General features: G+C 47.5%; 1 protein-coding gene across 1 annotated transcript; it reads right to left on the bottom strand.

Moving 5' to 3' along the window:
* Positions 1 to 313: 313 nt before the first annotated feature.
* Positions 314 to 15,613, bottom strand: TACR1 (tachykinin receptor 1). Its single transcript, XM_065651782.1, has 5 exons — positions 15,213 to 15,613; positions 5,812 to 6,006; positions 2,393 to 2,543; positions 1,118 to 1,314; positions 314 to 762 (listed from the first exon to the last, which is right to left on the bottom strand). Exons 1-5 carry the CDS (start codon positions 15,611 to 15,613, stop codon positions 471 to 473), a joined length of 1,236 nt encoding a protein of 411 aa, XP_065507854.1. The 3' UTR covers positions 314 to 470.
* Positions 15,614 to 16,087: the final 474 nt, after the last annotated feature.

Raw genomic sequence — 16,087 nt, 5'->3', positions numbered from 1 at the left:
TGAAAACATCTTTTTTTCTGGATTTTTTGAACTGGATATCCCTCTGGATATTCAACCAAGAGTGACAGGGAGAATGAAATTAAAGGTGGGAGGAGGAAAGTGCAAGACTGGTTCATTTTCCTGGGAGGTGGGATGGACTGGGAGATCCTTGCAGAGAGCAGGGAAGCGCCTGCCAATGTTGTATTCACAGTTTAGGAGAAAAATGCATCTCTGTTCCAATTTTGCGTCCTATCCTGGGTTGGACAGGCAGCGAGCATGGCAGAGACCAACCAAACCTCGCTTGTGTTGGGACACGAGCCACTGTGGAGCACAAGAAACTAATCCCAAGGATGGCAAGCGAGCGGCACAGTGAGATGGTAAAACAGCACAGAAAAAAGCCGGCATGTCACAAACCAGGGTGGTGACACTGAGTGAATTGAACGCTGGAGCTTTCAGGGGATGGTGGCACCTTCGTGAGCAGCCGATGGAGCTTAGGTGAGCGTGTTGGAGTAGAAGCTGAAGCTTTCGGAGACCGTTTTGGAGTCGCTGCGGGAGGAACCATTGGAGGTCATGTCCACGGAGAGACGCTTGGCCTTGCCGCTCTCCTCCAGCTCCTCTTCGGCCGCGCCGACTGCCGAGGACACGGTGGTCTCGATCCGGCTGACCTTGTACATGCTGCTCTGTGTCTGCAGGTATCTGGCCGACTTCATTTCCAGGCCCTCGTACTCACTGGCACTGACGAACGGGCACCATCGAAATGCGTGTTTGAACCCCACGCGAAACCTGGCGGGGAAGGAAGAGGTGGGGAAAGGCAGAGGTGAGGGACGTGGAGGTGGCAAAAAGACCTTGCTAGAAGGGGGAAGACAGAGCTAGATGCTGCTAAGCAACAACAAAATCAATGTTTTTCACTAAGGAGAGGGAAAAAAAAGCTGATAAATCCTAATGAGGAGTTGGGACTGTTTGATACCTGCCCTCAAACCTACAGGGGCTTTAGCAAAGACTTATTGTGTTGTCTCTGCATCTGCTAGAAGCAGCTCCTGGCAGAAGGTGGGACAGAATCATCCTGGAAAACCCGTATCTCTCCCTTTTTCCCCTCCATGTCGCACCAAGATGCTCCCGAGCGTCACCCGCCCCGCACCTGTCGTTGAGGCAGCAGTAGATGATGGGGTTGTACATGGTGGAGCTCATGGCCAACCACATGATGGCCAGGTAGACCTGCTGGATGAACTTCTGCAGGTACCACTCGGGGTTGAAATACTGCAGGGTGAAGTAGATGTGGTAGGGCAGCCAGCACAGCGCGAATGTGCACACCACAATGATCATCATCTTCACCACCTGCGAGGAGAAGAGAGGGGAAGCAGAACCACCTGTTGGACACCCCACCCTCCACAAGGGGCCACCTCTTTTTGACTTGGAGACCTTTCTAACCATGAAGAGCCAAGGGAATCTTTGGCAGCAGGCTGGCCACCTTGGTGAGGTGGGCTTTAAACTGAAGGACTCAGGGGGCAAGGATCAAAGTGGTAGCGCTCATGACATTGCAACAAACTGGGGAATAAGCCAGGTCAACCAGAGCAGTGACAAATGTTCCTTAGCTGCCTCCCAAGAGGAAAAGCAGGAGACCAATCACCTGAAGTGTGTGCATACCAATGCACACAGCCTGGGGCACAAACAGGAGGAACTGGAGCTCCATGCACAGTCAGAAAGTTATGATATCATAGGAATAACTGAAACATGGTGGGACAACTCACGTGACTGGAGGATCGCAATAGATGGTTATAAACTGTTTCATAAAGACAGGCAGGGAAGAAGAGGAGGAGGAGTCGTGCTTTATGTTAAGGAGAATCTGGAATGTATAGAAGCCAACTACAGTGATCGTGGAAGCCCTATAGAATGTCTGAGTATAGATCCAAGGGGAATCCTACAGTAGGCGTCTGCTACTGACCTCCAAACCAACACAATAAGGCTGACCAAGCGATATTTGAGTCACTTAAGCAAGCTTTGGGTCCATAGAGCCTAGCTCTGATAGGTGACTTCAACTACCCAGACATTTGCTGGAAGAGCAGTACAGCAGCCCACATGTCATCCATCAAGTTCTGGGAATGCAGAGATGATTGCTTCCTTGTACAAATAGATGTTCCAGCCAGGAATGAGGCAGGGCTGGGCTTGGCTGCTCACAAACCCAGAAAACCTGCTTTGTAATATCTCAGTTAGTGATAACCTTGGCTGCAGCAATCATAGTTGGTCAACACCTGGATTAAACCACGCATGTTCACGATGAACATGCATCTGGAGGACACTCTGCTCCATTAGCAATGACCACACAACAAGTCCTGACCTGTTTCTACCCCTCAATGAGGTATTTTTGGCTGTGGTTAGTTGGGGTTGGGTATGAATGATGCTTGGAGCTCCTTACCTTCCGCTTGGCCGAGACCTGCTCGTGGTAGCGGTCGGAGGAGTCACCCGGTATCTCACTGGCCCAGAGGGTGATGCCGACCACGGTGTAGGCACATCCGATCACCAGGAGCGGCAAGAAGTAGATCAGGATGGTCATGCAGAAGTGATACCTGGAAAAAATGATTGTTATTGAGCGTGTCTTCTACTGATTTGGTGTGGTGTGGTTTGTTTTTTTTTTTTCCTTGCAAACTGAGCTTAAAGGCCAAGTGCTTCACAGGGGCAAAGTGAATTTGGCACAATTTCTGCAGAGCTTGGGCTGGGCAGGATTCCCTGTTTTCACCCCAATCTTTTCCAAGGCTCTGCTGCAGCATTTGGCATCCCGGCATCTTCCAGGGGTGGGAGGTAGAGGCCAGTGAAGAACTTTTGTTACCTTCATAAGGCGAGGACCTGAAATGGCTCTATTCTCGCTTCTCCATTTACACCCCAAATCATCCTAGAGCTGAATATTTCCTCTTATCACACCTTATATCTGGCAGCCCCGCAGGAGAAAAATGTGGATATTTTGACATATAAAGGATGGGAGCATTAAGCTGAAGAAATAAAGGCTTCGCCTGTGAGGCAAATTCTGGGTCTTGGACACAGTTTCCATAAATCCTGGTCCACTAGCAGTTAAACTGGGCTCAGGTGGCACAAGGCGTGACCCAAACCACAGTCTAAACCTTTGTCGTGAAGGTTTATTACAACTTTTCAGTGAATTCAGCAGCCAGGTTGGTTCTCCAGGCTCGTGGAAAGGGCAGGATCTTTGCGTCTGTTTATAACAAGTATAAATAAGTCCAAAATGGAATGAGAAGGTCTGGATGGAATTGTTAGCTCAGGCTTGAGGCGGTATTAAGTTGGCAGGTTGCAACAGCCGCTGGGATTGCAGTGCATTCAGTGGAGGATTTGTGTTAAATAGGAGTTGGTTTAAAAGGGGAAAAAATAACATTGTTTCTAACAAACAGGATGGGGATGGACAGTTTGACCTTGCAGGATCCTTCCTACTGTCATAGTTTGTAAAAACCTCTTCCCTGTGCAGAAAGATGAGCGATAGTGGAACAGAAATGCTGCTGCCTTGCACAGTGCTGGTTTGCAAAGCCGCCAGGTCTGGAGGTAGTTTTCTCCTGATGGTTTTAGGGTCTTTGCCTGTGTTTTCGGGGTGTGTGCCCAGCTCGGGTGCAAGGTCCTGCATCTGTTCAAGGCGGTTCAGGCCCTTGGCCATGCTCCGCTCTTGAATTTGCTCATCCTCCCGGCTGCTTTGATTGAATAATACCTCTAAAGCGTAACGATGGGGTTGGCCCCACACTGCCACGCCATATCCTCCTCCTTCTGGACCCGCAATCTCATTTGGCCTCCTCTTCGCCCAGCGCTAATCACATTTGAGCTGGATTTTGTAGGGCTGTTTTCTATTTTGCTAATTAAAGAGGCGTCTCTGTGGCTCCCTGATGAAGGTTTTGTTGTGGTTCCCATGTAGTGCAGGGTCTTAAACCAACTGCAAACAGCTGAGAGCGATGCAGCGATGCCCAAGAGAGGCTGTTTGATAACGTAAGCACCACGGACCTGTATTTTCAGAGCTGCCTGGACATGGTAAGGACAGGGATTTCCAAAGAACCCCGCAACCTTTTTCTTGGACCTTGGGCACTGAAAACCTGTCTCCATGTGAAACCATCCACATGTTGTTCTGTCTATGAGAACTGCAGGATCAGAGCACGTAGAGAAGCCTGAGGTTTGTAATTTAAAGCTCTTTAGTGTGGGGTTTAGGGTCTTGTAGAGGATGGAGGAGCCCGTAGGAGTAATGGGCAGTGACATTGGGGCTGCCATCTCCTTTGTCTTTGCAAAGCCCAGACACTTGCCATGGGCTTGGTATCTCCATTTGCCAAGAGCAAGGACTCCCTGACTTTAGCAGAAATCCCCTATTTTCACTATGAACCAAAAAATCTATTCTTTTTCATCACAGCGTTGCAAACAAGCCAGATTCCTTAAATAACCCCAAGGCCACGTGCGCAGGGGAGGGTGTTTGACAGCGACCCAACCACCTGTCCCTGCCAAGTTATTTTGGGGCAGTAAAATAACATCTCGGGCTCTGCACTGTGCAAGGGGGTTCGTGCACTTTGGAGAGATGCTGCTGAGCTGCAAGTTATTTTCAATCCCCACCAAATATTTGGGCTTTTGGCTGTGTAAAAGCTTCTGCTTAACATCTGCTTTCCTGCCCTCACATTTCTGCAGAGCAGGGGACGCTCAGGCTTTAAATCATCACTGTCGGGTCTGCGCGCGCTAAGCCAGCGGGATTTTGTCACGCTGGTCATATTTATCACGGTGACTCAGAATAATTAAGGTTGGAAAACACCTCTGGAGATCAGCTGGGCCAGCCCCAGCTTGGTTCTTACCATCCCTGTCTTGCAATGCAAATAAATAAGAAGATAAATGATACCGTCCAGCAAACTCATCTCGTTTTTCTTGTGGAGAGACCTTGGCCAAGCTCAGGTTGGTTTTAAACATGTTTTTGTGCATGTTTGTCCCCTGCTTTGGCTCCGGCACCATTTCACAGCCCTAATTCATTGCTCCACAGGACTGGAGATCACAAATGCCTTTTTGTTTTTATTTTTCTCTCTTTTTTCCTTTAACTCATGACATTTAACTCGCCGCATGACTTGCGGACTTTAAAAAGCAGAGGATGGCTGGGCTGGCAGACCAGTGGGGTTGCCCGGACCCTTTGGAAATGCCAGATTTAATTAGCCGGCACCTTAACGAGAAGGAAAGAGATTCCTGCTGAGCCCTCCCAGCCTGAGCTGATGCCACAGAACCTCTTTTTGTAGCTTGGTTTTTAAGCAGTCGAGTGAATTTTAGGGCTTTTGGACTCGGTAAATCCCAAACTGTGTTGTTTTCTGTTGTTAGCTGGCCAAGATATCCCCATTAAAACCCTATTTACCTCTTAGAGGAATAACTCTCGTCTCTGGAAGCCGTTAGAGATATGAGTTGCAGGAAAGGTGCTGTAAAAACCCTGCGTGTGTAAAAATAAAACCCTGGGCGCAATCCTCATGGCCAAAATATTGCATCTTAGCTGTTTTTACGTGAGTTTTGCTCCAAGATGAGCATCCAAGAAGGGCAGGGAGCACAGCACAGGGTGATGTTTGGACCACAAACAGCACTAAACTCACCTAAATTAACCTTAATGTGCCCCAAGATGATACGGATGGAGTTTTGTGTGGTGGTTGTTTTTTTTTACCGTCGACTCCTTAACACTGACCCTTGCTAGGGGAGGAGGAGGATTTCCTCATCCCAAGGAGCTTTGAGCCGTTCAAATCCTTCCCCGCTCCCTTTTTATATATATATATATATATATATATATGTTTCTTCCATCTATCCGGTGATTGTCCCTGCTGCCGGCAAAGCCGAACTCACGTTTTTCCGTACACATTCTCGCTGTGCTCTGGCCACTCCACCAGACACACCAGCCGGCCCGGCAGCTCCTCCGTCACCGAGTAGTAACCCTGGGGGGATGCCAGCAGGAATGCCAGGACCCAGATGACACCGATGACAACCTTGGTGGCGGTGGCCGAGAGCCGGGGCTGCAGCGGGTGGATGATCGCCATGTACCTGCCAGGTGAGAAAAGGAGAAATTAAGGCTGGCAAGTCCTGACACTGCAGCTTTCGGGGCTTTTTTAGGTCTCCATTGCACGGGAGTTGTACTTTTGACACCGCTTTAATGCAGCATCTCACTCCAAAAGAGATGCTTCCAAAAAGAGATTAAGCAGAAAATACAGATTTGTGCTCTGACCAGTTTCTTTTTATTTAATCGCACACTAGATACAAGAAGAAGGTGGATTATTAATAGAAATCACAAACCATATCTACTTTGAGTACTCAATAAAGTAACTTCAACCATGTTAAGCCCCAATCATGTATTCTTATTTAGCCCTTTGAAGCTTGAACAAAAGTAATACAGAATCAAGGTTTTATGAAGCTAAGTAATACAGTAGCACGTAGCAATTTGTATCTTAAATACTTATCTAACAGGTTTTAAAAGTATTTGAGGTACTGTCTACCGGAACAAAGTACGGCAATTTTGCTACAGAATAGCAGATAGGAAGTAAGCGATTTTATAAAGTCTTCATAGCATTTCAACTCACTGAGGAATTTTTCCCACATAGTGGGAATTAGTGTAACTGAAATTAAGAGTTACTCTGTCTCAGGGATGTCAAACTGATTTTCACCGGGGGCCACATGGGCCTCGCAGTTGCCTTCAAAAGACCAAATGTAATTTTAGGACTGTATAAATGTTACTAGTCCATGAGGTTGATGTGGCCCCCGGTGAAAATGAGTTTGACACCCCTGCTCTATCTGAAATAGCTTTTCAAGTATCTGGAGCTGACGCTTCTTTTCTGTACAGACTAGTTAGCTGGTCCACACAAGCAAACAGCATCAAATCATCCCTTTCTGGAGGATTCCCCGGCCAATACTGTAATCCTCTTGCAGCACGTAACTTGAATTTACTTTATTTTAATCTTGCTTGAGACTCTCATAGCTGAAAAACAGCTTCACTAATGCAACTGGCTGTTTCTGCAAAAAACAGTTTATACAAATCCAGCCCTGTTTAGCAGCACCCCTTCTTTTTGTACCCATGCAAAATCACCTCTTTCCGATAGATCAGTGTTAGGGGAGAACCAAAAATAAGAGTTTTGCACCGGTGTGGGATGGGCGACCTGCAATATCACCGATATCTGCACCGCTCCGGGGCTCTTTTCCCCGAACATCAGTCGTCATGCGCGAGGAAAGCTCCCGCGGTGACGAGGCGGATTGAATTTATCCCTCTGCAAATCTGGTTTTGCAGAGCTGGCAGCAGCCGGCAGCGCTGTAAGGATTGAGTGAGTACGTCACCAATTTTTTTATTTTATTTCCCCTCTGCTCCATGTCAAGCTTCGGGAAGAGGAGAAACATCGCATCGCTCTGCATGTTATTGCCCAAGGCAAACATTTCTCCCTTCATCCCTTCTCCTTTCAGAGAACGGACAGTTTTTGCTTTTAATTTTTTCCTAGACAGCAAATACTCACCATGTTGCATTTTTGAGTGACCGCTGTCGGGGATTAATATATAAATACAATATGTGGGATTTACTGCTGTCAGCTCTTCCTCTGCCCCTGTGTACCAAACCTTCTCAGCTTTGCAGCTGAAAATCCCCCTAATCCCCCTGATAATTATCCCTTAAAAATCTATTTGGTACTTGAAGCTGGTTAGAAAGAACCAAGGCAATGAGTGTCAGTGCTGGGGACGCATCAAGGTCTCATGGTTTCTGCATCTGTATTTTTAATTTCTTCATAATTGTGCTTGCGATCAGCTTCATGGGACCCTGCAAGGACTTGTCTCCTTCCTCTTCCTCATCCTCAAACTCCTGGTTTTGGCTCAGCCCCTTGTTTGCAGAGCTGGATGAGGTTCAGGTGGGTTTTATTATGGGCTTTGGAGCAGGTTTCGCTGGGTTTTTTACTCCCAAGCAGCAAAAAGTCAATGTGCCCAAGTTTGTTGTTGGTGCTTGATCTGCTTCAAGCTCAAGCATGCAAACAGTGGAAAATAAGGGATTTCCACCAAAGTTGGGTCATTTCTGGTGAAATATTCGCTTGGAGAAACATCTGAGGTTGAGAAAGCAAAGGCAGCGCTTGGTTGCAACAACCAGAAATACTTTTGCATCTCTGACTTTATTTCTGCCGGTGCATTTTGGAGGATTTTCTCGTTGGTTTGAAGCACTTTGCATCAATAGAAGCCGTCGTGGTTGATAAAACATCCAAATAATGGTTGTAACAATGAATGAAACCCCAATCGCATCGCTCAGAGGCCTTTCCAACCACCATCGACTTGTTTGCGACTCCGTTTTGTGGCGGAAAAGAGACGGGAAAATCCATCTGACCGTGCTGGTGTTGCAAGGAAAGGGGTCAGGAGGGAACAAACTAGTGGCACTTTGGGGAAAACTGGCCCCAAATCCTATTTTTTGGCAGCGTTTCCCAAACTGTAGGTCCTGAGCAACCTCTGAAATATTTGGGGGTGCTCTGAGTTCAGCCACCCATCAGGATTAAAAAGGGGAATATTAACAGTTCTCCCAGACAGGTGCTCGGATGGGGAAGAGAAAAAATGTCATGAAAAGGGTCTGAGCTGGTATTAGAGACGGTAAAAAAACCTGGAGATAAATGGAAATGTACAAACATCCTGAAAATAATTAGACCATTATTTCAAATTAAAATATTGCATAATGATATAATAATTGTATCGCTAAGCAGAAAATTGTCGTAACATTTTAATAACTGCTTCCTTTATTTTTTTTCTTTTCCTTTTCTCCTCTGCTTGGCAAGAACGTTTGATGCAAGGGGGGAGAGCAGAGAATATGGGTTTGTGGCCACCTTATTTTTCTCAAATAATTCTCTTTTCATTGCAGACTGATCAGACTTCCCATGTTTCTCTACCCAGTAGGTTTGTGTATATTCCTGTCTTTGAATTTTTAGGTTTTTTTAGCCACCGCTGGATCTTTTTTTCCATCCAGACCATGCGTCCCCAAAGGCCAGTTTGTCTTCTTGCAATTCTGCTCATCTTTAAGCCAACCCCTCCCCATGGTGTGTTTCTACGGTGGTGTTTTGGTTCGCCCAAAATAAGATCTTCATTCCGAGCAACCGAATGCAAAGCAGAAAAGCAACCTCTGGGTTGTTTTCCCCCCTCCACGTAGGTTTGATCTCCAAGCAGAGAAGCGGCTGGTGCAGCAGCAAAACCTCCATCAATCACGTTTTATCAGGCAAGAAAAATGATGTGTCAATCATGACTTTGCTTCTCAGGGAAAATAACCAAATGAGTTTATTATTAATGAGTTTATGAGCTCGTATTTCTCCTCGCAAAGTGCCTCTCTGCGTCCTATTAGATTGATATTTTTTTTTTTTTAGCAGTTTTCCTATCCATGAAAAAATGGGGTGTTGGGGTTTGCCGGGATGGTGAGGAAGAGGAGCCTGAGCATCCTGCTCAGGTGACAAACCACCGTGGGGTCTCAAGTCCTTATTTTTCATAGGGAATTGGCTCTTGGTTGAGGATTTACGGGCAGACTTCCCATGTTAGGGAAAGGTTTTGTTCACCGGGAATGAGGCCATTTGCCTGCAGAAGGTGTTTAGTTGGGCAGACCTAATGATCCTATTCCTCAAAATAAAATTATGTGCAGTTTCTCTCTCAAACGATGGCAGCGCCACGTTCAAGCGCAAACCACCGTTATGGTTTGCAAGCTCAGGGGATACCCGATGTCCTCACGGCTACATTTTCTTTGCACCTTTCCCACCATGTTTAATGTTTTAAATCCCCGGTATTTAACAGGCTTGGCACTAAACCACTCAACTTTCCACCAGGTGCTATTTGATGACGTTTGCTGTTGATGAAATATTTTATTGTGGTTTGGGGGAAGTGTTACCATGACGATGCAATAGTATTTAAGTACAATGTTGTAGCAGGGTAGCTCTGAGCGTATCGGTTATTAAATAGATATTGCATTCGAGGCAGCGGAGCCATTTATTAATTGCGTCTGGAGATCTGGAGTCTGCCTGGCTCTCTAACATTACCCAATTGTTTCCACCCTCATGGAGATGAGATTAATACAATAGCAAAAATTTATGAAGCCTCTTTCATCCCAGGGTTTCCTTATCTGCTTCATTAAGTAATAAGGGTGTGACAGATAAGAGATGAGTAACTAAGATGCTGCAGAGTTTGTGCTGTTTGGTATTTTGCACAATTATCCGTCCTGAGCAGAGAGTGCAGAGTCAGCCCTGGGGGAATTTGCAACCAAATTGGAGCAGATGCCGGATTGAGGTGGGTCAGATATTAAGGTGGGTCAGATACCTCCAGCACCGCTCTGGGTCCTTCCTATGTAAAAACGAAAAAGCTTCTTCATAGAGAAAAACTTGCCTTTTTGCTTTCCACGAGGATTACATCGCAGCCATGTGGGTGCAAAAATACCGTCCCTCGAGCAGGTTTGCAAAGTGACACTTGTCTCTCGTATCTGAGCGACAGCCGAGAGCCCTGTGTGCTTGAAACGATGCGGAGGACGAAGCCACCGTGAGCAGCCGCTTCCTCCTATTTATTGCTTTGACATAAACCAGCGTCCAACCAACCCGTGGGATGGACAGCGAGACCTGAGTGATGCTCAATGCCTGGCGAAGCGTCTTTGTCAAGCAGGAGGCTGCAGGTTTCTCACCAGCATCTCTCTTTTTGAAAGCAGGGTGCTATTTCCCTCGAGCGCGATCAAAAGGGACATGTTACTGTCACTGAACAGGAACCTGAGTTGCACCGGCAGCTTTGCAAACTCCCCTGCAGAGCAAACCCCACGGCACGCTGGGTTTTAAGAGCCCAAATGCAGGTGAAATGGGATAAAACCACAGCGCCGGGGTGGGGTGGGAGAGGAGAACCCAAAGCACAACCCAGCCCCTCTGTGAGACCCTGCGGGTGTTATTTGAGGTGTCATTTCTATGACCTTATCAACCAGTTAGTCCTGGCACTGGTTTGTAGCTGGAGAGTGCAAGGGGAGAACAAAAGTCCCATTAAATACAGGGCTGGTGACCCATGAGACCTGGCACGAGCGGTTCCCGCTGGACCGTTGAGGGATTAAGAAGAAATTAAGGAACAAATTAAGAAAGTTATGGGATAAAGCAAATATCTCACCTGAGGCCCTCGAGCTCCTAGAATGGCTTGTGCCAGCGCCCAGCCTGCAAATGAGCACCACGATCACCCCAAAAGTGTGAGAAAAGATGTAATTTATTTTTTGACAGCTTGAATTAATATCTAGTAGGTATTGGGGGGGCTTCATTCTGGTTAATCCCCATCAGATCAGAGACTATTGCTGAGAGCCGGGGCGTAAACCAGCCTTGTTGAGCAAGGCCTCACCACGGCATTCCCTTGGCCATCCCCAAACTGGGAAATGAGTGTTCTGAGCCAGCTCCGTGCTGCAGATCCAGCACCTTTGGAGGGTTTTTTGCTGTTTGGCGATGCTGGATTTTTCAGGAATGTAAAAAGCTGGCCCTAAACTCAGATTCCTTTTGCTTCCCTCTCGCTCTTTCCTCTTCCAAATTCCATCCCACGATTACACAGCGCTGGGCACAAAGTCCTGCTCTGCAAACCCCAGAAGTCCATTAAGTCAAGATTAAAAAAAACACCCCAACCCTGGTGCTATATTAGGGTGTAAATGACTAATTAATCTGTCTGTGTGCTGATGTAATTTGTCCTCTCCGGAGGGTTTCTTTCTGCAGTAATCACCTCTCAGGGAAGGCCTGAGGTCGCTGAGCTGCTGAATATATTCCTGATATTCAGCTGTTTCGTCCAACCTGGGAGTTCAAGCTTGCAAGCAGTAAATAATTTTCCGAGCCAGTTTTTCCGCTGCAAATAATATGGGCTTGGGGAGATATTACCAGGTCTCAGTTGCAGCTTCGCAATTTTCGGAGCCGCGGTGGTGAATGAAGGTTGGTGGATTGGATGGGTTTTCTGCAGCTCCTGCTGGCAAATTGATGAATCTTAAGACACCTCATCTAATTTACGAACTCCTTTGGAAATCAAAAAGGGGAATATAAGGGATATAAAGGTTTGATTGCCCAGCCCTGCGTGGTGGAGGTCAGAGAGGGGGTATTTTAATGTGCAAACCCAGCAATTCGGTGTAGGAGCTGCAGGTCAGTCTCACTATATGTCATTTTTATAGCTGTTTTAGAGCAGAGGACACTTTGCAGAAAAAGGGAAATCACTTTGTGTTAAATAACCCAAGTCTGCACAGTTTGTCTCGTGGCGGGACTCTCACCCTTCTCACCATCATTTCTTCAGTCTATGGTGTTTTTGGCTTAGCTCACTGGAATTTTTGAGACCAGAGATGATTCTTTTTTCTGATTCTGCAAGTAATCCAGGATCTTAACCTTCGGCTGCGTTCCTGATTGTTTGTCATCATGGAAACTCATTCCCCCATCAGAGGTTTGCTGATGATGCTCAAAAATTAATCCAGGTCCCAAGGGGTGAGAAAACATCAAAAGTTTATCTAACGATGCTCTGTTCTGTGTGCTGTAGATATCGCAACATAGCGATGTCCAGAATTTTGGCTCTTTAAACAATTTTCTCTAAGTGTGGCTGAAAATTAGCTCAAACTCACCATGGGCACTGCCGGGCTCTCACTTCTCCTGGAAGATTGGAAAAAACCAGGATTTTCTATCTCTCTTTCAAGTGAATTAATTCCCAAGGAGAGTTTGAAGCCGAAAGGGGATACATGATGTGCTCTGGCACCAATATACCCCAAAACAGCAGATATGGTGAATTTTGTAGCACCAAAGCGACCCATTTGGGCCCCACTTTTGCAGGATGCTGAGCAGCAGCATCACGGCTTTTCCTGCGCAGACTGTACCAGCTGCCAGCCTGGACTCCTGAATTTCCTGCTATTGTTGTAAGCTTCGGAGTAACAGTCCTTATAGGATTAAGTTTTTATTTTTTCACTGGTTGTGCCCAGGGTGAAATAGATCCTAGTGCAAGAGCACTCAAGGTAAAGCTTTTTTCTTCTTGCACAAACCCACGGTGGCTCCTGCAAAAAAAGCCATCGGGGGAATCAAACCCGCGGCCCCACTTCTCTTTTTTTATGGCTGTGCCGAGTCTTTCCAAGGCGCTTTCGTATCCTCCATCGAGGATGTTCTGGAAATTGCTTGTAGAGAACAAAGCGGGTTTGATTTAGGGGAGCGATCTACAGAATGAGGCTCCTCCGAGCCCCCAGATCCAACCGCTCCGATAGATGGTTTAATACAGTTTGCAAACACGAGGCACAATCAATTCTTCTTTCCTGCTTTTTGATGAAAATCAGCCCTGCAGTCACGTTTAATTTCAGATACATCCTGCCTGTGAATATAACTCATTTTCCTGAGCCTACCTGGCTCGGCTGCTCAAAATTCAGGTATTTCCTTGTTCCCACATGGATTTTGCTGCTTTGCCAGGACAAATTCTTCCCTTTTAGGTTCCTAGAACAAGTTCCTGCATTTTATGTATTTAAGTCCCTATTGTCAGGTCTGGGGCACAGGAAAACAAGTGATTTTGTAGATATTATTGCATGCTGCTTGTCTGTGGGGGCAGAGAATGGACTTTGCTGCCTTCACCTTCCCAATTTGCCAATTTGCTGGGAATTTGGGGTTAAGAAATGCAGCAAGTGTTTGCACACCAAGGCTGCAGCTTCTTTGGGGTATTTCTTGGGTATTTCTTGGGCACACACAGGTTTTGCAGCCATGGAAGAAACAAACCTCTGTTACGGGGTTTGCAGATGCAAGAAGAAAGCTGAAAATGCCAATTTCTCCTCCAAAATTCAGCCTCGGGCTCCCTTTGCCTCCTGTTTTACACGGGCTCTTCCAGCTTTGCTTTTCTGATTATTCCAGGGTGTGGAGTGAAGGCTAAAAACTGAACTATTAAAAAAATAAAATCATCTCTAATTCATCATAACCTGAAAGGGGCTTTGCTGGCTGATCCCCAGCATCTTCAAGACATTCCTGGGGTAGGAACAGAGCCACGCTAGTACTATTCCTCTTTTTATTTATAATTGCCTTAATTCTCCTCTTATCTCCGATATGAAAAGTTACCTATGTCTGATTTATTTTGGACAGAGGATCTTAAAACCACTCCAGAGCGAACCAAAAACCCGAGCTTGTTTTTAAGGCAGAACATCCTCCCTCTCCGGCTCCCTTTCCCGAGCTGTCAGCGCCTGAGTTGTGACAACGCTATAATTTCTCACAGGGAAATATCTCTGCCAGTTTGTGCGGCGCTTCGACATCGGCTCCAAATGTGCTGGCATACGGCAATGCAAATCTTTCCCCCCCCCCGGCACGTGTATCCCCAGCCAAAATGTCTTTTATTCCTTGGGAAAAAGGACCAAAAAAAGGTGTTACAGAGCTGGGGAAATATGTTACACTGGAAAATCTGTTGCGCTCGAAATGCGGCTACTTGAGAGAGAATTGCAAAGCTGCTCAAGAGCCTTGATTATCTCTAGTGCTAGTGTGAAAATGCCATGGAATAAAAGATTTCTTGGAGGGGAGGGAAGAGGGAGCTGCGCACTGGAGGTGATGGGTGCGTGGATGTTTTGTGGCTCATCTCTGCGGTGACATGGGCAGCGTCCCCTGTGCCACCTCACCGAGCACTGGCCGAACTTTGGATCATGGCAAAAGGCAAGTGGGATCTTGTTCTACCAGGCAATAAAAAGAAACGACTAAGCTGTGCTGGCTGCAGCTAAATAAGAGAAATTCCTGGCACCCACCTCTCCCAAGGGTCTGATAAAATCAAGGTGGGTTCGCTTGCGGGGGGAATGGTGACACAGAACAACACCCACCCGCCAAGTCGAGATAATTTCCCCAAGCCCGACCTTCTCTCCTTAGACTCTTCCCAACCCAGATCAAGCGACAAGAAACGATCCTGCAGCGCAGCAGAGAAACGTCCGACATAGGCACGTATTTTATGGTATGAGATGATGCCATTTTGTGCTAAGTATTGAGTTTGCTTTTCCACGAGGAGGTTAAGAAAGGAAGGGAGAGGACAGTGATGCCACACACCCAACACACGCTACTGACACGCACGGGGGTTACAAAGCATTTTCTTGAGCTCCTTTACAGAGCAGACAAACCATTCCCAAAACCACCTGCAACCAGGGAGGGAAGAGGGATTCCTTCTGTCTCTCTTTTACCAAAATGAGTTTTATTTTAATTGCAACATTTTCCCATAACCGGAGAGCAGATGGAGCTGAGCGCAGCCCCCAGGTGCTGGGGAGGGTTTGGGATTTGATGCTCAGAGCTCACCTGTCCAGGGCGATGGCCGTCATGGAGTAGATGCTGGCAAAGACAGCGGCGATGGGGAAGAAGTTGTGAAACTTGCAGTAGAGCAGCCCGTAGTACCACTCGTTGTGGACAGCGTAGGTGAAGTTCACCACTGTGTTGAAAGCCGACATGGAGGCTTCGGCGAACGCCAGGTTCACCAAGAAGTAGTTGGTGACGGTTCGCATCCTCTTGTGAGCCAGGATGATCCACATCACCACCACGTTCCCCACCACCGACACCACCACGATGAGAGCGTAGGCGACGGCCCACAGGGCCACCTGCCACGGCGGCTGCACAAACTGGTTCGAGAAGGACTCGTTGAGGGAGGCGTTGAGCAACCACTGCTGCTCCAGCTCCGCTTCCAGCGGCGGAACGTTCTCCATCGCCCCACGGCCAGGCCCGGCACGGCGGTGTTTTGAGGCGCAGGTGTCTGCTGGTTTGGGGTGCAGCAGGATCAGGGTGCAACAGGCTTGGGGTGCAGGTCCCTCCTGGTTCAGGGTGCAGCCTTTTTTGAGGTGTGTGGCTGGTTTAGGGTGCAGGTGCCTCCCAGTTTGGGGTACACGGCTAGTTCAGGGTGCGGGGCCCTCCTGGACAGCGTTTTTGGGGTGCATGGCTGGTTTAGGGTGCAGGTGCCTCCCAGTTTGGGGGACAGCTGGTTTGGGGTGTACGTCTCTTCTGATTCAGGGTGCAGCCAGTCTGGAGTGCAGGACCCCTCTGGTTTGGGGTGTGGTCAGTTTGGGGTGTACGGCTGGTTCAGGGCGTGGGTCCCTCCTATTTTGGGCACAGCTGGACTGGGGCGCACGGTTAGTTTGGGGTGCAGGTACCTCCTAGTTCAGGGGACAGCCGGTTTGGGGTGC

This window comes from Caloenas nicobarica, chromosome 25 (genome assembly GCF_036013445.1).
Source record: "Caloenas nicobarica isolate bCalNic1 chromosome 25, bCalNic1.hap1, whole genome shotgun sequence".
In the NCBI taxonomy this organism is placed as follows: Eukaryota; Metazoa; Chordata; class Aves; order Columbiformes; family Columbidae; genus Caloenas; species Caloenas nicobarica.
This window is presented reverse-complemented; position numbering and strand designations above follow the sequence as displayed.

What these genes read in the sequence shown, in the direction of transcription:
- TACR1 (XM_065651782.1), bottom strand. Translation starts at nt 15,613, where the DNA reads ATGGAGAACGTTCCGCCGCTGGAAGCGGAGCTGGAGCAGCAGTGGTTG. An exon ending in GAGAATGTGTACGGAAAAAC is followed by an intron (nt 2,544 to 5,811) that starts GTGAGTTCGGCT and finishes CATTTTTTCCAG; the next exon opens with GTATCACTTCTGCATGACCA. An exon ending in TACTGCTGCCTCAACGACAG is followed by an intron (nt 763 to 1,117) that starts GTGCGGGGCGGG and finishes CTTCCCCGCCAG; the next exon opens with GTTTCGCGTGGGGTTCAAAC.